Source organism: Aphelocoma coerulescens, unplaced genomic scaffold (assembly GCF_041296385.1).
Source record: "Aphelocoma coerulescens isolate FSJ_1873_10779 unplaced genomic scaffold, UR_Acoe_1.0 HiC_scaffold_138, whole genome shotgun sequence".
Classification (NCBI taxonomy): domain Eukaryota; kingdom Metazoa; phylum Chordata; class Aves; order Passeriformes; family Corvidae; genus Aphelocoma; species Aphelocoma coerulescens.
Window position 1 is genome coordinate 135,325 of NW_027183491.1, and position 24,093 is coordinate 159,417.

Consider the following 24,093-nt stretch of genomic DNA (forward strand, 5'->3'; position numbering starts at 1 on the left):
GGCCGGGCCGCGTCCCAGTTCGCGCTGGTTTTGGGGCCTTTTTGAACTGGTCTGGGCCCACTGGAACCAGTCCGGCCCCAGTCCAAACCGGTTTCGACTGGCTCTTACTGGCTTCTCCTCTTCAAACTGGTTTATTCCCCCCTCGTTCTGGTTTCACCCCCCCCCACCCAAACCGGTTTCACCCCATTTTAAACCGGTTTCTCCCCGTTTTTCCCGTTTTCCCCTCATTTTTCCCATGTCCCACCCCTTTTTTCCTGATCTCCCCCATCCCGGGGTGCAGAAATTCCCATTTTAGTTAGAAAACCTTAAAAAAACGAGATTTTTATTGAACTTTTGGAAAAGAGCTGCGAGGGGAGGGGGAGGGGAGGCCCCAAACCCGAGGGGGGACCCCAAAAAAAGGGGGGGGAGAGGAACCCCAAAAAGAGGGAGAATCCCCCCAAAAACCGGGGGACCCCCCCCATAAATACAGAAATTTTAAAAAAAAAAGGAATTTTGGGGGGTTTTGTGGGAATTTTGGGGGGGGAAAGGGGGAAATTTGGGGTCCTGGGGGGGTTTGGGGGTCTCCGCTGGGATTTGGGGTCCCCCAGACCCTTCCTGGGCTTCTCCCACCCTGAATTTTGAGGGAAATGCGGAAATTTGAACCAAAAACCTCAAAAATCTGCGGAAAAAACCCTCAAAATTCTGGGGAAAACCCCCAAAAATCTGCAGGAAAACCCCAAATCCCGGGAAAAAAAACTCCAAAATCTGAGGGGAGATCCCAAATCTTGGAGTGGAACCCCAAAATCCCAGGAAAAGCCCTCGAAAATCCACGGGAAAACGCCACCAAATCGGCCAAAATCCTGAAGGAACCCCGGGATTTCACCCGAAATCCCAAAATTTTGCCACAAAACTTTGGAAAACTCAGTGGGAATGGCTCCCCCCTCCCCCCCAAAAATCCACGGGAATCACCCCAAAATTCCAAAGAAACAACTTCCAGGGGGAAAAAAAAAAAAACAACAAAACAAAAAACCACCAAAAATCGGGAAAACCCCCCCGAATTCCCCCTGGAAACCGCCCCAAAATTCGGGAAAACTCCGGAAATTCGGGGAAAATTGAGGAAAACCCCAAAATTCCCGAGCGGGGAGAGGGGTGGAACGACGCCCCTCCCCCACCACCGCGGGGCCGGGAGGGGGGGGGGGGGGACGCGAAAACGGCGGCGAAACTCCCAGAATTTGGGGGTTTTTCCCCAAATTCTTTTGGGGAAAAAGGGCGGGAATTCGGGGCGGGGGAGGGGCGGCCACGCCCTACTTCCTCTTTTTTTTGGGGGGGTTGTGGCGGCCCCGCCCGGGGGGGCCCTTCCTCTTCCGGCCACGCCCACGCTCCTCCTCCTCCTCGTACTGGCTCTCGCGGTCGGCTGGGGGAAAAAAGGCGGATTTTGGGAAAATTCGGGGATCTGGGGTGAGTTTTGGGGGTTTTTTGGGGGCCGAACCTTTGCGGGCTTCCTCCTCCAGCTCGTCCCAGTCCTTCCCGCTCTCCTCCTCGCTGCCCAGGGAGTCCTTGGAGTATTCTGGGAATGGGGGGAAAAAACCAGCAAAAACGGGAAAAATTGGAATTTGGAAAAAAGGATTTAAAAAAAGGATTTCAAGGGAGAAGGAGAAGAAATGAATTTGTGGGGGGGGAAGGGAGTTTAGGGGGGGAAATGAAAGGGATTTGGGAGGAAAACGAAGATTTGGAAGGAAAAATTCCTGGAAAAAAAGGCTCAAGATTTGGGGGAGAAAGGGAAAAAATTTAAAGGGGAGGGGGGAAAAAATCGGAGAAAAAAGGAAAAAAAATTTGGGGAAAGAAATGCAAAATTCATTAAAAAAAAAAATAAAGTAAGACAGGAAAAATTCCGAAATTCAGGAAAACTCCAAAATTTGGAAGGAAAACTCCAGGACTGTGAGGGTAAAAAACAGAAATTCAGGGAAAAAAACAAAATTCCAAGATGGAAACGAAAATTCAGGAATAAACCCCAAAATTTGAAGGAAAAAACCCAATTTCCACCCAAAAATGCCAAAATTTGAAGAAAAAAACCTAAAAAAACCTCAAAATTCCACCCAACCCCCCCCCCCAAATTTTTAGGAAACTCCCGAAATTTAACAGGAAATCCCCAAATCTTCGACCAACCCCCAAAATCCTGATGGAAAATCTCCCGAGATTGCCTGAAAACCACGGAATTTGAGAGAAAAACGCCGGAAACTCCGGGCAAAATCTGAACTTTTGACCGAAGGACGACGATTTTGGGGCAAAACGCCTCGAAACCGCGGCGGGAATTTTGGGAATCGCCGAAATATTCGGGAAAACCCCCAAATGTTTTAAAAAATAAGCGATTTTTGGTGAAAAAGCGGGGAAAAAGGGGAAGAATTCAGCGCAGAACGCGGGAATTTGGGGGGAAAGCGGGGATTTTTGGGGGGTGGCCCCAGGGGTGGCCCCAGGTGGCCCCAGGTGTGTCCCCAGGTGTGTCCCCAGGTGGCCCCACCCGACTCCTCGGCCTCGGAGGAATAGTCCTCGTCGCTGTCCTCCTCCTCCTCCTCGTCCTCCTCCGAGGGGTTGAAGGTCTCGTCCTCCAGCTCCGACTCCGACTCGCCCGGCTCCGCCTCCGAGCCCTGAGGGACACGGGGGGGACAGGTGAGATAAGGGGGGGACAGGTGAGATAAGGGGGGGACAGGTGAGATAAGGGGGGGACAGGTGAGATAAGGGGGGGGACAGGTGAGATAAGGGGGGACAGGTGAGATAAGGGGAGGACAGGTGAGATAAGGGGGGGGACAGGTGAGATAAGGGGGGGGACAGGTGAGATAAAGGGGGGACAGGTGAGATAAAGGGGGGGACAGGTGAGACAAGGGGGGGACAGGGGACTGGGTGCATCCCCAGGTGTGTCCCAGGCGTCCTCAGATGCCCTCCAGGTGTCCCAGGTGTGCCCAGATGTGCCCAGGTGCCCCCCAGGTGTCTCCCAGGCATCCCCAGATGCCCCCCAGGTGTCCCCCAGATGCCCCCCAGGTGCCCCCCGGTGCCCTCCAGGTGTCCCAGGCATCCCCAGATGCCCCCCAGGTGTCCCCCACGTGTCCCCAGGTGTGCCCAGGTGGGATCCCAGGTGCCCTCAGGTGTCTCCCAGGCATCCCCAGGTGCCCCCCAGGTGTTCCCCAGCTGTCTCCCAGGTGTACCCAGGTGTGCCCCAGGTGAGCCCAGATGTGCCCAGGTGTCCCCCAGGTTTCCTAGGTGCCCCCCAGGTGTCCCCCAGGTTTCCTAGGTGTCTCCCAGGCATCCCCAGATGCCCCCCAGGTGTCCCCAGGTGTCCCCAGGTGCCCCCCAGGTGTCCCCAGGTGGGATCCCAGGTGTGCCCAGATGTGCCCAGGTGCCCCCCAGGTGTCCCCAGGTGCCCCCCAGGTGTCCCAGGTGTCTCCCAGGCATCCCCAGGTGCCCCTCAGGTGTCCCCCAGGTGTCCCCCAGGTGTCCCAGGTGCCCCCCAAGTGTCCCAGGTGCCCCCCAGGTGTGCCCAGGTGGGGTCCCAGGTGTGCCCACCTCGCCCTCGGGCTCCAGGAAGCTCCACCCGCCCTGCTCGAAGAAGCCCTCAGGGTCGTCCACGATGGTTTTCATGATCTTGGTCCAGTTCAGCGACTGCACCCCCTCGGTGTACTTGAGGTCACAGGAGCTGGGGGACAGGTGAGGGGACAGGTGAGGACAGGTAAGGACAGGTGAGGACAGGTGAGGGGACAGGTGAGGCAAAAAAAGAAAAAAAAAAATCAAAATCAGCCGGAAAACGCAAAAAAAAGCATCAAAAACCTGCCAGGAACCGCCAAAAAACCACCTGAGAACCCCAAGAAGCACCTGAGAAATCTCAGAAAAAAACTTCAGACAAAGCTGAAAAAAAAAAAATCTATTTTTTGAAAAGTCTAAAAAAAAACCAAAAAAACCCCAAAAATACTTTAAAATTCCAAAAAAAAAAAATCCAAAAAGTTCCCCCAAAAAATGTTAAGATTGTTAAAAAAAACCCCCAAAATCTAAAAAAAAAAAATATTTAAAGAACTAAAAACAAATCCAAAAAAAAAATCTTGAAAAAAAAGTCTAACAAAAATCCTGGAAAATCTAAAAAAGTTCAGAAGAAAACCCCGCAAAAATCTCAGAAAACCTCAATAAAAACCCAAAAAAAAAAAAAAATCGCAACAAACCTAAAAGAAATCCCAAAACCTCAAAAATCGTTAAAAAACCCCTAAAAAACTGTGAAACAAAACCCCAGAAACTCTTAAATAAAACCTCAAGAGCCCTTTCAAGAAATCCTAGGAAATGAAAAAAGTTAAAAATTCAAAAATTAAAAAAAAAAAACCCCCAGAAATAAAAAAAAAATCCCCAAAAAAATCCCCAAAGCCCCTAAACTGCCCCGAATCCGCTCACTTGAGCCACTCCTTGATGGGGTCGAGCGAGGCCACGGGGATGGCGTTGATCATGGTCACCTTGCGCGCGTAGTCCTTGTAGACGATGACCAGGTCGAAGTTCTTGAGGTGGAACTGGACGCGCTCGAAGTGGATCAGCTCCACCTCGTCCAGAGTGACCACGAACGGCGGCTGCAAACGCACCTGGGGTCACCTGGGGCCACCTGGGGTCAGCTGGGGCCACCTGGGGTCAGCTGGGGCCACCTGGGGTCAGCTGGGGCCACCTGGACACACCTGGGGTCATCTGGGACACACCTGGGGTCACCTGGACACACCTGGGGTCACCTGGACACACCTGGGGTCAGCTGGGACCACCTGGGGTCATCTGGGGCCACCTGGACACACCTGGGGTCATCTGGGGTCACCTGGGACACACCTGGGGTCATCTGGGGCCACTGGGACACACCTGGGGGCACCTGGGGGCACCTGGACACACCTGGGGTCAGCTGGGGCTACCTGGACACACCTGGGGTCACCTGGACACACCTGGGGTCATCTGGGGCCACCTGGGACACACCTGGGGTCACCTGGGGCCACCTGAACACACCTGGGGGCACCTGTGGTCAGCTGGGATCGGCTGGGGGCACCTGGACACACCTGGGGGCACCTGGGGTCACCTGAGAGCACCTGGATATACTTGGGGTCCCACCCGGGGTCACCTGGACACACCTGGGGTCATCTTGGGGCACCTGGGGCCACCTGGACACACCTGGGGCCACCTGGACACACCTGGGGTCCCTCCTGGGACACACCTGGGGTCACCTGGGACACACCTGGGGCCACCTGGAGCCACCCGGACACACCTGGGGTCCCACCTGGGACACACCTGGGGTCACCCGGACACACCTGGGGGCACCTGGACACACCTGGGGGCACCTGGACACACCTGGGGTCACCTGGACACACCTGGGGGCACCTGGGGTCACCTGGGGGCACCTGGGGTCACCTGAGAGCACCTGGATATACTTGGGGTCCCACCCGGGGTCACCTGGACACACCTGGGGTCATCTTGGGGCACCTGGGGCCACCTGGACACACCTGGGGTCCCACCTGGGACACACCTGGGGCCACCTGGACACACCTGGGGCCACCTGGACACACCTGGGGTCACCTGGGACACACCTGGGGCCACCTGGGACACACCTGGGGCCACCTGGACACACCTGGGGTCACCTGGGACACACCTGGGGTCACCCGGACACACCTGGGGGCACCTGGACACACCTGGGGTCACCCGGACACACCTGGGGTCACCCGGACACACCTGGGGTCCCACCTGGGACACACCTGGGGGCACCTGGACACACCTGGGGGCACCTGGGCTCGCAGCTGTCCCCCCGGGGCCAGCGGTCACTCACCCACTCGGTGCAGTTGACCAGGGCGCTGCTGGTGGGCTGCAGGAGGCAGGTGCTGCGGTAGGGGGCGCCGTTGAACCTGGAACGACCCCCCCCCCCAAAAAAAAAAAAAAAACCCCCGGAATTCGCCCCGAAATTCCCGGGAATTCCCAGAGGGAACGGGGGGGGGGGGGGGGAAGACGCAGAAACGCGGAATTCCCGCGAGGAACGCGGCAAGGAGAGCCCAGGGATGGAGGGGGGGAGGGGGGGAAGAGAGCCCGGGAATGGGGAAAGGACGCCCAAAGTTGGGAAAAGCGACCCAAAAATTCCCCAGAACGGCAGAGAGGATCAGGGGAATGGGAAAAGAAATCAGAGGAACGAGGAAAAGACCCCAAAAAGGTCCCAAAAGTGGGAAAAGACCCCAAAAAAGAGGGGGGGGGGGTAAAGATCCCAAAAATCTGGAAACTGCCCCAAAAATTCCTCCAAAAACACCCCAAGGAGACACCAGGAATGAGGAAAAGATCCCAAAACTGAGGAAAGACCCGAAAAAACAGAGATTAAAAAACCCCAAAAAAGTGGGGAAAAGACCCAAAAATGGGTGAAAAGATCCCAAAATTCCCAAGGAGCCCCCAATCCCCCAGGAAATGACCCCAAATCCCCTCGGATTCCCTTTTTTCCCCCCTTTTCCCCCCTTTTTTCCAGCCAGGAACACCTTGAAATTCCTCCAAACCCCCCAAAATTCCCATTTTTCCCCCAAATTCCTATTTTTTCCCCAAATTCCCGTTTTTTTCCCCCATTTTTTCCCGTTTTTCTCCCCAGACTCACCCCAGCTCCCGGAAGGGCACCTCGAACTCCAGCTCCTCCTTGGTCAGGGCCTCGACCTTCTCGATGAAGTTCTTGAAGGCCGTCTTCAGCTTGTGCCGCATCTCCCGCTCCATCTGGGACCCCAAAATCCCGGGAAAATGCCCCAAAAACCCGTGGGAACGGTGGCCGGGACACAGGGAATGGCCAAACCCCACGGGATTGAGCAAAAACCCCACGGAAATGGCCCAAACCCATGGAAATGGCCCAAAAAATTCTCCCGCTCCATCTGGGACCCCAAATCGCAGGAAAACGACCCAAAACCCACGGAAATGACCCAAAACCATGGAAACCATCCCAAAACATCATCGGAAAAGCACCGAAAAAACGCCGAAAAGCTAAAAAAAAAAAAAAAAAAAATCCAAAAAAAAATCTCCAAAAACCCCAAAACCGGCTGGGATTTGAACCAAAAAACGCCGGGAACGACCCAGAAACGTTCGGGAACGTTCTGGGACGCCCCGGAATTGCCGCCGGGTTCCCACCTGCTCGGCGTAGAGGTCGTCGCGGTCGTGCATGTGCTGGTGTTTGCCCAAATCCGTGGTGATTTCCCCCACCTCGGTGTAGAACTGGACGTCCGTGTGCCGCTTCTTCCCGAACATGATGGCGTTCTGGGGGGAAAAAACGGGAATTCGGGGAAAATTCCCGGGGGCTCGGCGCAAAACCCGGAAGTTCCGGGGATTCAGCCCCGAGTTCAAGGTGCTGAGCCGAAATCGCCAGGTTTTAACTCAGAATTCCAGGTTTTGACCCGGAATCGCCAGATTTTAATGCAGAATTCCAGGTTTTGACCCGGAATCACCAGGTTTTAACTCAGAATTCCAGGTTTTGACCCGGAATCGCCCGGTTTTAACTCAGAATTCCAGGTTTTGACCCGGAATCGCCCGGTTTGGACTCAGAATTCCAGGTTTCACAACGTCGGACAAAATCGCCAGTTTTTGACCCAAACCCACCGTGTTTCGACCCAAACCCACAAAGTTTCATCCCAAAGCCACGAAGTTTTAACTTAAAACTGCCAAGTTTCTCCCAAAACCGAGGGATTTCAACCTGAAACCATGGGATTCGTGGGTGTTAGACCCAAAACTGTGGAGTTTGCCCCAAAATCCCAGGATTTCAACCCAAAATTGCAGATTTTTGACCTCAAATTATTGGGTTTCACCCAGCCCAAGAACTGCCCTAAACCCCGGGAAGTTCCACCCCAAAATCGTGGGATTTTCCCCCAAAATCTTGGGGATTTCACCCAAAATTCCACGTTTTGCCCAAAATCTGCGTTTTTCCCCCCCAAAAAAAGGCCAGGATTGGGCACACCTTGAGGTGGAAGTGCAGCACGATGATCATCTCGCCGTCGCAGGGCTGGAACACGGCGTGCTTGATGTTGTTGTACAGGATGTCCACCTTGTCCCCCCGCACCGACGTGAAGCGGAACCCTGGGCGGTGAAAGACACCCCCAAAACCCATGAAAACCACCCCAAAATCCGTGGGAACCCAACCACCCCCATGGAAACCCTCAAGAAGCTCCAAGAAACCTCCAAGAACCACAAAAAAACCTCTCAAGAAACCTTCAATCCATAAAGAGACTCCAAGAAGTTCTCAAGAAACACCAGAAGAACCTCGAGGAGCTCCGAAAGAGCCTCAAGGAACCCCAAAAAACCTCAAGAACACCTGAAAAATCCCCAAAAAAACCTCGAGGAACTCCAAAGACACCCTGAGGAACCCCAAAAAACCTTGTTAACACCCCAAAAAACGTTGAGGAACCCTAAAAAACCCTGAGAAACCCCAAAAAACCCTGTTAACACTCCAAAAAACGTTGAGGAACCCCAAAAAACCCTGAGGAACCCCAAAAACCTTGTTAACACCCCAAAAAACGTTGAGGAACCCCCAAAAACCCCGAGGAACCCCAAAAAACCCTGTTAACACTCCAAAAAACGTTGAGGAACCCCAAAAACCTTGTTAACACCCCAAAAAACGTTGAGGAACCCCAAAAAACGTTGAGGAACCCCAAAAACCTTGTTAACACCCCAAAAAACGTTGAGGAACCCCAAAAAACCCTCAAGAAACTCCAAAAAAACCCCACAAAATCTCCACAAAACCCCCTAAACCTTCACCCCCTCCCCAAAACTCCACCCCAAACGGCCCCAAACCAGCCCAAAACGCCCCAAATTCCCGTCCTTTGGGTCACCGTTGACGTGGGCCTCGAGCGCGCCCTGCATGCGCTTCTGGGCGATGTTGGGCCGGATGTAGAGGTCCTTCAGCTTGGGGTTGCTGCGGTTCAGGTTGATGACCAGCGAGTCCTGCTTGACGATGCCCTGTGGACGCGGTGACCAGCGGTGACCGCTCGGTGAGTGACCAGTGACCACTCGGTGACCACTCGGTGGCCAACGATCGCTCACCAACCAACGGTCGCTCAATGAACGTTTAATGACCAACGACCACCCAACGGCCACTCGACGATCGTTCAGTGACCCGTGACCACTCAATGGCTACTCGATGACCACTGACTGACCCCTCAATGCCTATTCACTGACCACTCAATGACCACCCAACAGCCACTCAATGGCTCCTTTATGACCACTGAATGGCCACTCAGTGACCACTCTTTAAGACCACCCAACTCCCACCCAATGACCCCTCTCCGCCCATTCACTGACCACTCCCCGCCCCCCCATCGTCCACCCAAACACCATTAAATGACCGCTCAACGTCCACCCAGCACCCAATGACCACCGACTGACCGCTCTGCGACCGCTCTGCGACCACCCATCGTCCACCCAACAACAACTCAACCTCCACCCATCGTCCACCCAACAACAACTCAACCTCCACCCATCGTCCACCCAACAACAACTCAACCTCCACCCATCGTCCACCCAACAACCGCTCCACGCCCAACCCCCTGACCGCTCTCCGGCCCCTCGCTGACCCCCCGCTGACCACCAGATGACCACTGCCCACCTCCTTCTCCTTCTCCTCGGCCTCGCGGGTCTTGTAGCGCTTCTGCACCTCCTTGATGATGCGGAAGGCGTTCTGCAGGTTGGACGCCGGCACCGTCGACTCGCCCGGCGGCTTCAGGTTGGACGCCCGGTACGTTCTGCGGACAGAGCGACCGCCGTGACCCCGCGGCCACCTCCGAGCGGCCACGCGGAAGGGGCGCGGAGCGGTCACCCACATCTCCTTGACGAAGGTGGCCTCGGGGTTGGGGAAGATGTTGCCCTCGTTGCGGCCCAGGGCGCTGCCCGGGCAGAAGAAGTTGATGCGCAGGTAGGTGTAGTCGCCTTCCACCGACATGCTGATGTTCTGGGGACGAGAAAGTTCCGGAAAAACGCGGGGTCAGGAGGCGCGGGTTTGGGGGTGGAAAAACCGGGGAATTTGGGGCGGTGCAAAAGGAAGGAAAAAATGGGGTGGTGGGACCCCAAAATCAGCTGGAATGGGGTGGTGGGACCCCAAAACCGCTGGAAATGAGGTGGTGGCACCCCAAAACCTCCTTAAATGCCAAGTGGGACCCAAGAAAGCTCCGCAAAAGGTGGTGGGACACCAAAACCACTTGAAATAGGGTGGTGGGACCCCAAAACCACCTGAAATAGGGTGGTGGGACCCCAAAATCGCCTTAAACTCACGGTGGGACCCAAAACCAAGTCCAGATTTGGTGGTGGGACCCCAAAACTAAGTCCAGGTGTGGTGGGATTCCCAAAAACACCTGAAATGGGGTGGTGGGACCCCAAACCCATTTTTTCCTCTTTTTCTAAACAACTTGGGGTTTTCTTGGAGCGATTTTGGCATTTTTGGGGTCGATTTTGGGGATTTCCCTCGCGTTTTTGCCATTTCCATCACAATTTCGTCGTCTCTCGAGCCGTTTCCACCCGCTCCGACCCCGGGGGCTTTTCCCCGTCGTTTTTGGGGCGCTTTCCCTGGATTTTGGGGCTCGGTCCCACCTTGATGGTGGCGATGTGGAAGGGCGTGGCGATGCCGAAGACGGGCATGATGACGCTCTCGTACTTCTTGTCGATGTAAATCTTCATCTCCCGCACGTGCGGCTCCTTGGGCAGCAGCGCCGCGCTCTTGTAGGACACGTTCGACTTCCGCGCCCTGAGCAGGGCGAGAAAACGGGATTTGGGGGAAAAATGCGGGATTTGGGGAAAAAAAGAGGGATTTTGGGAAAAAAAGCGGGATTTTGGGGCGTTTTGGGGAGTCTGGGGGGGAACTCGGAGGGGGGATTTAGGGTGGGTGGGCGGCTCCTTGGCCACGCTCTTCTAGGATGCGTTTGAATTCCACACTCTGAAATGGGGTGAAAAACTGGGATTTTGGGGAAAAACGGAGCGGGTGGTGGGATTTAGGGGGATTTGGGGTGGGAATCGGGAACCGGGGTGCGAATTGGGGCAGGAATCGGGAATTAGGGCAGGAATTGGGGCAGGAATCGGAAATTGGAGCCCGAATTAAGGCAAATCAGCCCGAAATTGGGACAACGGGGCAGAAACCGCGGCGGGACCCGGGAACGGCGCTGGGAGCGGGGAACGCGGGATGGGAAACGGGGCGAATCCCGGTACTTTTGGGTCTGCTGCTCCCCGCGCTGCTCCGTCAGGCGCCGCCGCGCGTCCTCGTTCAGCTGCGTGGCCAATTCCTTCTGGTGCGCCCGGCGCTTCTCCTCGGCCGTCAGCTCGTTCTGGGGGGCCACCGAGGGGTCAGGGCGTGGCCGGAGAGCGGCCGGGGAGCGGTCAGGGCGCGGTCAGGGGGAGGGGACCCACCCGCGTGCGCTCGGTCAGGAGGGCGGCGCGGGAGCTGCGGCCCAAGAGGTCCTCGGCCGCGTCCTTGTCCGGCTCCTCCTCTTCCTCGTCTTCGTTCTGGGTGGAAAAAAGGGGGAATTCGTGAGGCAGGAACTCCCACCCTGAAGTCCCAAAACCCACCCGAAATTCCCAGAGAATCCAATGAAAAAGCCCCGGATTCCATCCTGAGCAGCTTCCCCTGCAGGGCAGGAAACCCCCTCTCAGAAACCCCCCCCCAAAAATGAAACAAAACCCCCCAAATTTCACAGAAAACTCCGCCCAAATCAGCTTTATCCGGTCACCTCTCAAGTTTTTTCCCGAAAAGCCCCGATTTGGGCCCAAATCCTGTGCTCACCTTGAGGAAAATTCCGACGTTTTTCACCTTTTTCTTGACGGAGGTGAGGACCACGGCGGGACCGTCCTGTAGGGGGCAGTAAGGGGCCAGGGAGAGACACGATTGGTTGAGGCAACGGGAAAGGAAAACGCGATTGGCTGACAAGATGGGAAGGGAGAACGTGATTGGCTGAGGGGAGAAGGCCCAACGCCATTGCCTGAGGGGAAGAGGGCCGCGATTGGCCAAGGGGAGCGAAGGCGCGATTGGCCGAAGGAACCAAGAGACGCCATTGGCCAACAGGCAAAGAAGAAAAGCCGGGATTGGTCGGTATCGGGTCAGGCCCCTGTGATTGGTCAGCCGCAGAGCAGGGACCTCTATGATTGGCTGGCTGTGGCCCCGCCCACCTCGTCCACCATGACGGTGTCGCCGATGAAGAGCGCGTACGTCCGCTCCTCCGGCCGCTTGCCCTCCTTGTTGGGCAGCTCCGAGAGCCCCACGTTGATGCTGAAAACCATCCCTGGATCGAGCATAAAAAACGAGATTTAGGTAAAAAATTAAAAAATGAAAAAAATTCCCGGGGGAAAAGGGGTTTGGGGGAAGGTTGGGAAGTGGGGGCGGGGAAGGATTCGTGAGGGGGAGTTCTGGCAGGAAAGGCATTTGAGGGAGCAAAGGAGGGATTTTAGGAGGAAAAAGGGAAATCTGAGAGGAAAATCGTGGTTTTATGGGAAAATGATGGATTTGGGGACAAAAATGACGATTTTAGGTGACAAAACCATGATTACTGAGTGAAAAAACGTGATTCTGATGCACACAAGAAAAGTTTTGGAAAGAAACGATAACTCTGAGGGAAAAAAAATTGTGACTTTTTGGGGAAAAGGACAATTTATAGGGGAAAGGATTTTGGGATGAAAAACAAAAATTTCAGGCGAAAAAATCACAGCATTAAGAGAAAAAAAACGCTGATTCTGGGGCGGAAGAGGTGGATTTTGGGGCGGAAAAGGGGGAATTCTCTGCCTCTCACCCTTCTTGAGGCGCTGCTGGTTTTTGCTGTTGATGACCAGGGAGCCCTCGCGGAACTCGATGCCCATGGCGAACCTGGAACCCCCGGGTGACCCCAAAATGACCACCGTGACCCCAAACTGACCACCGTGACCCATCAATGACCCCAAAATGACCACCGTGACCCCAAACTGACCACCGTGACCCCTCAATAACCCCAAAATGACCACCGTGACCCCAAACTGACCACCGTGACCCCTCAATAACCCCAAAATGACCACCGTGACCCCAAAATGACCACCGTGACCCCTCAATGACCCCAAACTGACCACCGTGACCCCTCAACGACCCCAAAGCTTCCCCAATGATCCCTCAATGACCCCAAGCCTTAACGACCTCGATGACCACACAACGACCCCAAACCTCCCCCAATGAACCCCCCCCCGGATCCCAAAACCCCCAGTTCTCACCCCAAATTCTTGGTGATCTTGCCCAGCAGCTCCGGCCGCTGCTTCTTGACCACGTCCATGACGGCCGCGTAGACGTCGCAGAGCTTCGCGCCTGGGGCGGTCACTCGGGGTCACTCAGGGGTCAGTGGAGGGCATTGGGGTCATTGGGGGGTGGGAGTCCCTCAGTGGTCACTGGGGGGGTCATCGGGATCATTGTGGGGTCACTGGGCGGGGGGTGACTGGGGGATTGTTCCGGTCAGTGCCGGGCGGACCGTCACGGGGTCACTCCGTGGTCACTCAGCGGTCATCCGGGCTCACTGACCACAGCACGAGGCCGCAGTGGCCATTGGGGGATCGGTGGGGTCCAGGCAGCTCAGGGGCTACCACGGGGTGCCGGTGGTCACTCGGGGGTCACTGGGGGGTCACTGGGGGGTCACTGGGGGGGTCACTCAGTGGTCACTCGGGGGTCACTCGGGGGTCACTGACCGTGCCGCAGCTCGCGGATCAGCACGTCCTGCAGGCCCAGCAGGAAGCCGTAGTGGTCCTGCATGTCCTGCGGCGGGTCCACCATGAGGGTCCGCACCAGGTTGGAGCAGTAGGACTTGTAGCGGATGCCCATGGAGCAGGTGATGGCCCCGAAGTGCATGTGGCTCTTGTCGCTGCGGGGAAACGGGGCGAGAAACGGGGGGAACGGGAAAATTGGGGGGAACGGGGGGAAAAATGAGGGGTTGAGGGGAAAAAACGGGGGTTTGAGGGAAAAAACGGGGGTTTGAGGGAAAAAATCCTTATAAAGAGAGGTCCGGGGGTAAAAGAAAGGGAAAGGGGGAGATAAAAGTGGGAGAACGGCCCCAAATCCAATTTTGGGGTGGAAATCCTAATTTTGGGATGGAAATCCTAATTTTGGGATGGCAAAGGCCGATTTGGGGGCGAAAACGCCCAATTTGGGTTTTAAAAGACCCATTTTTGGATGAAACAAAACACTTGAGGTGGAAATCCTAATGTTGTGTTAACAAAGGCTAACTTTTGGGCAGAAATCCCAACTTCAGGGCAGAAAAGGGCCCATTTTGGGCGCGAAACACGAGTTTTGCGGCAGAAAACCTCAATTTTCAGCCCCCAAACCCCCAATTTTGCTGAAAAAAAAAATTCCTTTTTTTTTTTTTTTTTTTTGGAGAAAGGGCTAATTCCAGCCGGAATTCTGGGAATCCTGGGAATTCTAGGGCTCCCCTCACCTGACCACGCTGAACTTGAGGTTGTAGTTGCCGCCGCTCTGGATGATGGGGGGGTAGCACATCTCCACGGCCGAGGGGTCAGCTCCGGCCAGGTACTTCTTCTCCTCGATGGCCTTCTCCACCGCCTCGGCCAGCTTGCTGTGGCGCACCTTCTGCAGGGCGTGACGTCACGGTGACGTCACGGTGACGTCACTATGACATCGCCAGAGCGCGCGGAACGGGGGACGGGCACCGGTCACCGAAATTCGGCCCCAAAACGGCCGTTTTTGGAGCAAGTTGACCTCAAAACGGCCATTTTTGGACAAAGTTGATCTCAAAGTACCCCCTTTTTGGGCCAAATTGACCCCCAAACATTCGTTTTAGTGCCAGATTGCCCTGAAAATGCTGGGATTTGGATAAAATGGATTCTTTTCACCTAACGTGACCTCAAATCTCCAACTTTTGGCCAAACCCGCCGTCAAACCCCCCCCATTCCTGCCCCATCCCGCCCCGAAACGGCCGATCCCCGCCCCGACCTCGTCGGCGTCGACGATTTCCATGACGCGCTCCTTGAAGAACTTGGTGAAGACCTCGGAGGTGATGGCGGCCGCCTTGCGCATCAGCTGCAGCTCCACGTCCTCCTTGGCCGCCATGGCCTGGGCCACGGCCGCGCTGACGTCCACCTGCGGTCAGCGGGACGGGCGTGGGGCCGGGGGCCGGCCAACGCAGCCCGGCTCCAGCTCTTCCCACCCAACTTTGACCCTTCCAACCCCGGCGCCTCCAGCCCGTCCAACCCAACCTTCTCGAAGCCCTCCTTGCTCAGGGCGTCGTTCCAGCTCTTCATGAACTCCCCCGGGAATTTGTCTTTGGAGAAGACCCCGAGGCGCCGCCCGCCCCGGCTGCTCTTGAGGGCCTCGATGAGCTTCTCGAAGTTGGCCTTGTTGCTCTCGTTCTGCGGGGAGGGACGGACGGACGGACGGACGGTGGGGCCGTGGAGGGGCGGGGCGGCCACGCCCATGCCCGGGTTCCCAACCCAACTCCAGCCCATCCAACCCAACTCCAACCCTTCCGATCCAATTCCAACCCTTCCGACACGGCTTTGACCAATCCAACCCAGCTCCAACCCATCCAACCCAACTCCAACCCATCCAACCCAGCTTTGACCCATCCAACCCAACTCCAACCCTTCCGACCCAGCTTTGACCCATCCAACCCAACTCCAACCAATCCAACCCAGCTTTGACCAATCCAACCCAACTCCAACCCATCCAACCCAGCTTTGACCAATCCAACCCAACTCCAACCAATCCAACCCAACTCCAACCAATCCAACCCAACTCCAACCAATCCAACCCAACTCCAACCCTTCTGACCCAGCTTTGACCCATCCAACCCAACTCCAACCCCCCTCAGGGATACACAAAGACCCTCCCAAAGCCCCCTCAAAACCCCAAAGCGACCCCCAAGGACCCTCTAAACCAAGCAAGGATCCTCCCAACCTGACCCCAAATGACCAACCCCAACTGGAACCCCCTTAAGCCCAGCCCTGACCCTCAAAGCGACCCCATCAGGACGCCCTAAACCCCGTAACGACCCCCGAGCCTGACCCCAAATCCCCTCCCGAGCCCCCACCTTCTCTCGGACCAGCAGAGTGACCGCCGGGAGCCCGTTGGCCCCCTCGCCGCCCTTCCCTTGGGCCACCTGCTTGAGGAACTCGACCTTCTTGCGGCTGGCCAGGAACAGGACGCGCTCCTCGCAGAACAGCATCACCGTGTCGGTCAGCTCGTACCCGAACAGCCACGTCTGCGGGGAAAACGGGGCTGGGAGTGGGGAGAACCCCAAAAGGGAGAGGGGAGAACCCCAAAAGGGAGAGGGGAGAACCCCAAAAGGGAGCAGGGAAAACTGGGGAAAAAACGGGGGAAAAACGGGGAAAAAATGGGGAAAAAACGGGGGAAAAATGGGGAAAAAAATGGGGAAAAACGGGGAAAAAACGGGGAAAAAATGGGGAAAAAGCGGGGGAAAAACAGGGAAAAAACGAGGAAAAAACGGGGAAAAAACAGGGAAAAATGGGGAAAAAACGGGGAAAAAAAGGGGAAAAACAGGGGAAAAAACGGGGGGAAAATGGGGAAAAAACGGGGAAAAAAAGGGGAAAAAATGGGGAAAAAATAGGGGACTGGGAGGAAAAAAGCCCCGAAAGGAACTGGGGGAAACCCCAGAAGAGAGCAGGGAAAACCCCAGAAATGAAAGGAAAATCCAAGAAGCGTGGGCGATCCCGCTAGAAATGATGAGAATTCCACTAAAAACAGAAGGAAAAAGCCCCAGAATTGTGGGGGGTCCCCCTAAAAATGAGGGAGCCCCACTGAAAACGCGGAAATTCGCCTAAAAACGGGAGAACCTTTCTCCAAAATGGTGAAAGCCACCCAAAAAATACAAATGGGAGTTCCTACAAAAATTACAGTAATAAATTAAAGAGTTTACGAGAATCCGCTGAAAAAATAATGGGAATGTTTCACGGACCTAAGAAATCCTAAAAAAATATTGGGAACTGCCTCAAAATGATAAAAACTCCATAAAAAGCGATGGGAACCCCCCCCTAAAAAACGTTGGGAAAGCTCTAAACGATTAAAATCTCCTTAAAAATTGTAGGAATTCCCTAAAAAGCAATGGGAACCCCCCAAATTAATGGGAATTCCCCCCTCCTCCCAGAATTAAAGGGGATTTTGGGATGCTCCTGAGGGATTTTGGGGCCCCCTCACCTGCAGCGCCGTGGATTTGGCGTAGACGATCTCCTCGTCCACCCCCACGGCCACCACGATGGCATCGACACCCCCAAACTCATCCTCCCCTTTCTGGGGGGGACAGGGCGGGGTCAGACCCCCCCTCAAAAGGAGCCTTTCCCAAAATTAACCCCGATTCCCCCCCAAAAAATCACGGTAATAGTCCCCAAACTCCCCCAAATTCACCCCGAATTCCACTTAAACCCCCCCATATTCCACTCAAATCCCCCCCAGTTCAAATCAACCCCCCCAAATTCCCCTCAAATCCCCCCCAATTCAACTCAACCCCCCCAAATTCCCCTCAAATCCACCCCAATTCAACTCAGCCCCCCCAAATTCACCTCAAATCCCCCCCAATTCAACTCGAATCCCTCAAATTCAACTCAACCTCCCCCCAAATTCACCTCAACCCCCCAAATTCCACTCAAATCCCCCCCAATTCACCTCAACCCCCCCAAATTCCCCTCAAATCCCCCCCAATTCACCTCAACCCCCCCAAATTCCCCTCAAATCCCCCCCAATTCAACTCAGCCCCCCCAAATTCACCTCAAATCCCCCCCAATTCAACTCGAATCCCTCAAATTCAACTCAACCTCCCCCCAAATTCACCTCAACCCCCCCAAATTCAACTCAACCCCCCCCCCAAATTCACCTCAACCCCCCCAAATTCAACTCAACCCCCCCCCCAAATTCACCTCAACCCCCCCAAATTCAACTCAACCCCCCCCCAAATTCACCTCAACCCCCCCAAATTCAACTCAACCCCCCCCCCAATTCAACTCAACCCCCCCCCCCCGCAAATCTCCCTCAGGCCCCTCCCCCACTCCATCCCCACCCCTCCCTGCCCCTCCCCCACCCCAAACTCCCCCCCTCACGCCCCCCCCCGCGCCCCTCCCCCACCCCGATCCCCCTCGCAACCCCCACCCCCGCCCCTCCCCCACCTGCCAGCTCGCGTAGAGCCGCCGCAGCCGCCGCGAAAAGGCCTCGCGGTCCAGGCTGAGCGCCATGAGGGGGCCCAGCCGGGGCGAGCGGCCCCCCCGGCACCCTCTGGGCTCGTCCGGGACCCCCCGACGGGACCCCCCCCCCCCCGGGACCCCCCCGAGTCGCCGCCGCCGCCGCCGCCGCCGCCTCCTCCTCCTCCCGCGCCGCGGCGTCCCCCCGGAAGTGCGGCCTGAGGGGAACTTCCGCTTCCGGGGCAGCGGAAAAAGGGCGGGACGGGAGGGCTGGGGGGGGGGGCGCGCGTCACGTGACGGGGGAGAGGCGGGAAAAGGGAGCTGAGGGGCCGCTGTCACGTGACGGGGAGAGGCGGGAATTGGGGCGGGAATTGGGGCGGGAATTGGGGCGGGAATTGGGGGGGGGTGAGGGGGGAGCGTCGGTTTCTCCTGAGGGGAAAACGGGAAATGGAGGGGGGGGGAAACGGTAAAACCGGGGAAGGAAGCGGTTCCTTTGTCACGTGACACGGGAGGCGGGAAATTGGGGGGGGGGGCTGAAGAGGCGCGGTCACGTGATAGAGGAAGGGAGGGGAAGGGGGGGATCGCGCCGTTCCCGCGTCACGTGATCAGGGAGAGGCGCGGGAAACGGGGGCTGAGGGGGCCGCGGTCACGTGACGGGCAGAGGCGCGGGAAAGTCGTGAGGGGGAGAGGCGGGAAAGGCCGGAGGGGGAGGGAAGCGCAGGATTTACGTGAGGGAAAGAAGAGGGAAAAGGAGGGAAGAGAGAAGCGGGAAATGCCGGGGGGGGAGGGAGGGAAGTGCAGGATTTATGTGAGGGAAAGAAGAGGGAAAAGGAGGGAAGGGAGAAGCGGGAAATGCCGGGGGGGGAGGGAGGGAAGCGCAGGATTTACGTGAGGGAAAGAAGAGGGAAAAGGAGGGAAGAGAGAAGCGGGAAATGCCGGGGGGGGGAGGGAGGGAAGCGCAGGATTTACGTGAGGGAAAGAAGAGGGAAAAGGAGGGAAGAGAGAAGCGGGAAATGCCGGGGGGGGAGGGAGGGAAGTGCAGGATTTACGTGAGGGAAAGAAGAGGGAAAAGGAGGGAAGGGAGAAGCGGGAAATGCCGGGGGGGGGAGGGAGGGAAGCGCAGGATTTACGTGAGGGAAAGAAGAGGGAAAAGGAGGGAAGAGAGAAGCGGGAAATGCCGGGGGGGGAGGGAGGGAAGTGCAGGATTTACGTGAGGGAAAGAAGAGGGAAAAGGAGGGAAGAGAGAAGCGGGAAATGCCGGGGGGGGGGAGGGAGGGAAGCGCAGGATTTACGTGAGGGAAAGAAGAGGGAAAAGGAGGGAAGAGAGAAGCGGGAAACGCCGAGGGAGAGAGGGAGGGAAGCGCAGGATTTACGTGAGGGAAAGAAGAGGGAAAAGGAGGGAAGGGAGAAGCGGGAAATGCCGGGGGGGGAGGGAGGGAAGCGCAGGATTTATGTGAGGGAAAGAAGAGGGAAAAGGAGGGAAGGGAGAAGTGGGAAATGCCGGGTTGGGGGGGGGGGGAGGGAAGCGGCTCCTTCCTGACGTGACGGGGGAGGCGGGAAAAGGGAGCTGAGGGGGCCGTCGGCATCACGTGATACGGGAATGCTGGAAAAAGGGAGGGAAATGGCGCCGCGCCTGCATCACGTGACGGGGGAAGAGGCGGGAAAGTTGTGAGGGGGCGTCATCACGTGACCAGAAGAGGCGGGAAAACCGTGAGGGGGGGGGAGCTCGGCAGGCGCCACCTGGCGGCGAGAGAGGGAAATGCGTGCGCGGGGATCATTAATTACGGGGGGGGGTGTTTAATTAAAGGACGCTGTTACAGCGAGGGACCAATCAAAGAAGGTAAAGACGAACCTTAATTAGCTGCTAATTGGGGGAAAATTACTCACAGCGCTCGCTCCGTTTCCGAACCTTTTATTAAAAAAAAAAACCAACCCCCGCCAGGCCCCTCCCATCCCGCCAGCCCCAGCCCGACTGACCCCGCCCCTTTTGGCCCTGCCCCGCTCAGCCCCGCCCCCCGCCCCGCCCCCCTATGACACAGAGACATTTTACATATTTATATAAATATTGGGGAGGGGGGCGTGGCCCCAGCAGGAAAGGGGCGGGGATTAATCCGAGTCGGAAGTGGGCGGCAACATGGGGTCGGCCAGCAGGGGGCAGCGCCCGCTTCCTGCTTCCGCTTCCTCTTCCGCTTCCGGCCGGAAGCGCGGGGGCGGGGCCAAGGAAGGCGAGGCCACGCCCCCTCCGCCGCTGGCCCCGCCCCCCATCAGCGCCACCATCTTGGAAAGATCCAAACCTGAGGGGGGGGAGGGGAGGAACTGGGGGGGGGGGAGGGGAGACAAAAGTGATTAATGAGGGGGTGGGGCTTAAATGGGCGTGGTCAGCACAAGCCACGCCCCAATCCCCAAAAGAGACATAATATAATTAAAACTGCCCCAAAAATCATTAAAAAACCCCAAATTTTAGGCTGTGCCCCCCCCCTCCCAAAAGAGTGGGAGGGGCCAGGACACCCCTGAATGAAATTAGGAGGATCCAGCCCCTCCCCCACCCCAATTTCAGGGGACTTTGGGGATTTTCGGGAGCTCCCAAAGTACCTTTTTCCGGTGCCACTTTTCCCGTCGCTGCTCCACGAACTGGAGAGGAAGGGGAAGAGGATTTGGGGGAGGTTTTTTTGTGAATTCAAGAGGTTTTGGGGTCGGATTCAGCAATTTTGGGGCAAATTCCGGGGATTTCGGGGCTCACCGGCAGCAGCCTGGGGTCGGCAAATTCGGGGGCGTCGCCGCGGGGGGGGGGAGGGGCCACCATGACGTTCTCGGGGTCCCCCCCAGGGTCTCGGAGCCCCTCGAGGCAGCGCAGCTCCAGCTTTGGGGAGAAAAACGCCGATTTTGGGGAAAAAATGCCGAAAATCAGGAAAAAAACCCCAAATAGTGTTAAAAAACCCCACAAATTCGGGGTGAAAATGGCAGCACCCCGAAATCTTGAGGGGTTTTGCGGCTCTGAACCCACCAGGGGCTCCCAAAAAAATTCCCACCTCCCAATTTGGGTGCAAAACCCCAAAAACCTGATGGGAAACTCCCGAATTTTGCTGTAAAACCCCCAAAACCCGACAGGAAACCCCAAATTTTTTTAGCTTTCCCCCCAAATCCTGGCATTTAAACCCCCAAATTCCAGCAGGGCGGGCTCCGAGCTCCTTAAAAAACTCAGGTGCGGCCCGCAACGCCCCGAAATCGGGGTTTTTCGCCCCAAAACCCGCCCCCCCCCTCTCACCTCCACCAGTTTCTTGCTGTTCTTCTTCTGGGGCGGGGGTCCCCTCGCGGCCCCGTTGGGGCCCAGCCGGTGCTTCTGGAAGGTCAATTTCAGCCCCTCCTCCTGCGGGGAACGCCGCGGGATTGGGGCAGAATCCGGCAGAATCGGGAAAAGCCCCGGGAGGCGGGGGGGGTTTCTCAGGGAGGGCGGGAATTTCGGGTGGAAAAAGCCCGGATTTGGGCACTCACGTCTTTGATCTGGACGGTGAACTCCTTGTCCTGGTGGCGCCCGCGGGGGGAGGGGAAGGGGGGGAGGGGCCTGCGGAGGGGGAGGGGGCGGGGGAGGGGCGGGCTCGGGGAACCCCCCCGGGACCCCCCCGAAATCCTCGTGGAGGGGGGGGAGGGGCGGCCCCTCCCCCGCCGTCAGCACCGCCCGGCAGATCAGGTCCAGCCTCCGGATCAGCGCCCGGTCCTGGGGCGAAAAACGGCGGTTTCGGGGAAAATTCCGGAGTTTCGCCATCCCCGAACCCATCCCCCACCCCCAAGTTTTGGGATTTCTGGGGTTTTTTGGGGATTTCTGGGGTTTTTTTGGATTTCTGGGTTTTTTTGGGGGGATTTCTGGGGTTTTTTTGGGGGGTTTCTGGGGTTTTTTGGGGGGTTTTGGGGTTTTTTTGGGATTTCTGGGGTTTTTTTGGGATTTCTGGGTTTTTTTGGGGGGGTTTTGGGGTTTTTTTGGGATTTCTGGTTTTTTTTTGGGATTTCTGGGGGTTTTTTTGGGATTTCTGGGGTTTTTTTGGGGGGGTTTGGGGTTTTTTTGGGATTTCTGGGGTTTTTTGGGGATTTCTGGGTTTTTTTGGCATTTCTGGGGTTTTTTGGGGATTTCTGGGGTTTTTTTGGGATTTCTGGGGTTTTTTTGGGGGGTTGGGTTTTTTTTTGGCATTTCTGGGGTTTTTTGGGGATTTCTGGGGTTTTTTGGGGATTTCTGGGGTTTTTTTGGGGGGTTTTGGGGTTTTTTTGGGATTTCTGGGGTTTTTTGGGGATTTCTGGGGTTTTTTGGGGATTTCTGGGTTTTTTTGGGGATTTCTGGGGTTTTTTTGGGGGGTTTTGGGGTTTTTTGGGGATTTCTGGGTTTTTTTGGGGGGATTTCTGGGGTTTTTTTGGGGGGTTTCTGGGGTTTTTTGGGGGGTTTTGGGGTTTTTTTGGGATTTCTGGGGTTTTTTTGGGATTTCTGGGTTTTTTTGGGGGGGTTTTGGGGTTTTTTTGGGATTTCTGGGTTTTTTTTGGGATTTCTGGGGTTTTTTTTGGGATTTCTGGGGTTTTTTTTGGGGGGGTTGGGGTTTTTTTGGGATTTCTGGGGTTTTTTGGGGATTTCTGGGTTTTTTTGGCATTTCTGGGGTTTTTTGGGGATTTCTGGGGTTTTTTTGGGATTTCTGGGGTTTTTTTGGGGGGTTGGGTTTTTTTTTTGGCATTTCTGGGGTTTTTTGGGGATTTCTGGGGTTTTTTGGGGATTTCTGGGGTTTTTTGGGGATTTCTGGGGTTTTTTTTGGGGGGTTTTGGGGTTTTTTTTGGGGATTTCTGGGTTTTTTTTTTGGGATTTCTGGGTTTTTTTTTGGGATTTCTGGGGTTTTTTGGGGATTTCTGGGTTTTTTTTGGGGATTTCTGGGTTTTTTTGGGGATTTCTGGGGTTTTTTGGGGATTTCTGGGGTTTTTTGGGGGGGTTTGGGGTTTTTTTTGGCATTTCTGGGGTTTTTTTGGGATTTCTGGGGTTTTTTGGGGATTTCTGGGGTTTTTTTGGGATTTCTGGGGTTTTTTTGGAGGGTTTTGGGTTTTTTTGGGGATTTCTGGGTTTTTTGGGGGATTTCTGGGGTTTTTTGGGGATTTCTGGGGTTTTTTGGGGGGGTTTTGGGGTTTTTTTTGGGATTTCTGGGGTTTTTTGGGGATTTCTGGGGTTTTTTGGGGATTTCTGGGTTTTTTTTGGGGGGGTTTTGGGGTTTTTTTGGGATTTCTGGGGTTTTTTTGGGATTTCTGGGTTTTTTTGGGGGGGTTTTGGGTTTTTTTGGGGATTTCTGGTTTTTTTTGGGGATTTCTGGGGTTTTTTTGGGGATTTCTGGGGTTTTTTTGGGATTTCTGGGTTTTTTTTGGGGGGGTTTTGGGGTTTTTTTGGGATTTCTGGGGTTTTTTTGGGATTTCTGGGTTTTTTTTTGGGATTTCTGGGTTTTTTTTGGGGGGTTTTGGGGTTTTTTGGGGATTTCTGGGGTTTTTTTGGGATTTCTGGGTTTTTTGGGGGGTTTTGGGGTTTTTTTGGGATTTCTGGGGTTTTTTTGGGGATTTCTGGGGTTTTTTGGGGATTTCTGGTTTTTTGGGGGGATTTCTGGGGTTTTTTGGGGATTTCTGGGGTTTTTTTTGGCATTTCTGGGTTTTTTTGGGGATTTCTGGGGTTTTTTGGGGATTTCTGGGGTTTTTTGGGGATTTCTGGGTTTTTTTTGGGATTTCTGGGGTTTTTTTGGGGGGTTTTGGGGTTTTTTTGGGATTTCTAGGGTTTTTTGGGGATTTCTGGGGTTTTTTGGGGATTTCTGGGGGTTTTTTTTGGGATTTCTGGGGTTTTTTTGGGATTTCTGGGGTTTTTTTGGGATTTCTGGGGTTTTTTGGGGATTTCTGGGGTTTTTTTGGGGATTTCTGGGGGTTTTTTTGGGATTTCTGGGGTTTTTTGGGGGGGTTTTGGGGTTTTTTTTGGGGGGT

The 24,093-nt window shown here is 55.5% G+C and overlaps 2 protein-coding genes across 2 annotated transcripts in view; both read right to left on the minus strand.

Annotated features, from left to right (window-relative positions):
• Positions 1 to 1,163: 1,163 nt before the first annotated feature.
• On the minus strand, positions 1,164 to 18,214 carry SUPT16H (SPT16 homolog, facilitates chromatin remodeling subunit). Its single transcript, XM_068998599.1, has 26 exons — positions 18,100 to 18,214; positions 17,138 to 17,230; positions 16,014 to 16,184; positions 15,181 to 15,333; positions 14,918 to 15,064; positions 14,403 to 14,554; positions 13,660 to 13,832; positions 13,195 to 13,285; positions 12,747 to 12,820; positions 12,130 to 12,242; positions 11,747 to 11,812; positions 11,374 to 11,469; positions 11,176 to 11,291; positions 10,564 to 10,717; positions 9,801 to 9,928; positions 9,587 to 9,722; positions 8,814 to 8,940; positions 7,943 to 8,061; positions 7,123 to 7,248; positions 6,605 to 6,717; positions 5,804 to 5,879; positions 4,408 to 4,577; positions 3,538 to 3,667; positions 2,498 to 2,624; positions 1,469 to 1,546; positions 1,164 to 1,393 (listed from the first exon to the last, which is right to left on the minus strand). The coding sequence occupies exons 1-26, from the start codon at positions 18,163 to 18,165 to the stop codon at positions 1,284 to 1,286; spliced, it is 3,105 nt and encodes a 1,034-aa protein (XP_068854700.1). The 5' UTR covers positions 18,166 to 18,214; the 3' UTR covers positions 1,164 to 1,283.
• A 1,909-nt stretch (positions 18,215 to 20,123) lies between these two features.
• The window catches only part of CHD8 (chromodomain helicase DNA binding protein 8), a 44,069-nt gene continuing 40,099 nt past the window's right edge, over positions 20,124 to 24,093 (minus strand). Inside the window, 6 exon segments of the mRNA XM_068998571.1 lie at positions 20,124 to 20,427; positions 20,704 to 20,742; positions 20,852 to 20,971; positions 21,377 to 21,478; positions 21,604 to 21,706; positions 21,765 to 21,826. Of these exon segments, the coding sequence (XP_068854672.1) occupies positions 20,218 to 20,427; positions 20,704 to 20,742; positions 20,852 to 20,971; positions 21,377 to 21,478; positions 21,604 to 21,706; positions 21,765 to 21,826 (636 nt within the window). The 3' untranslated portion in view covers positions 20,124 to 20,217.

Coding starts and splice junctions, on each gene's coding strand:
- SUPT16H (XM_068998599.1), bottom strand. CDS start 18,165: ATGGCGCTCAGCCTGGACCGCGAGGCCTTTTCGCGGCGGCTGCGGCGG. Junction 6,718..7,122: donor ACGACCTCTACGCCGAGCAG/GTGGGAACCCGG, acceptor TTGGGGTCCCAG/ATGGAGCGGGAGATGCGGCA. Junction 5,880..6,604: donor GTGCCCTTCCGGGAGCTGGG/GTGAGTCTGGGG, acceptor GGGTCGTTCCAG/GTTCAACGGCGCCCCCTACC.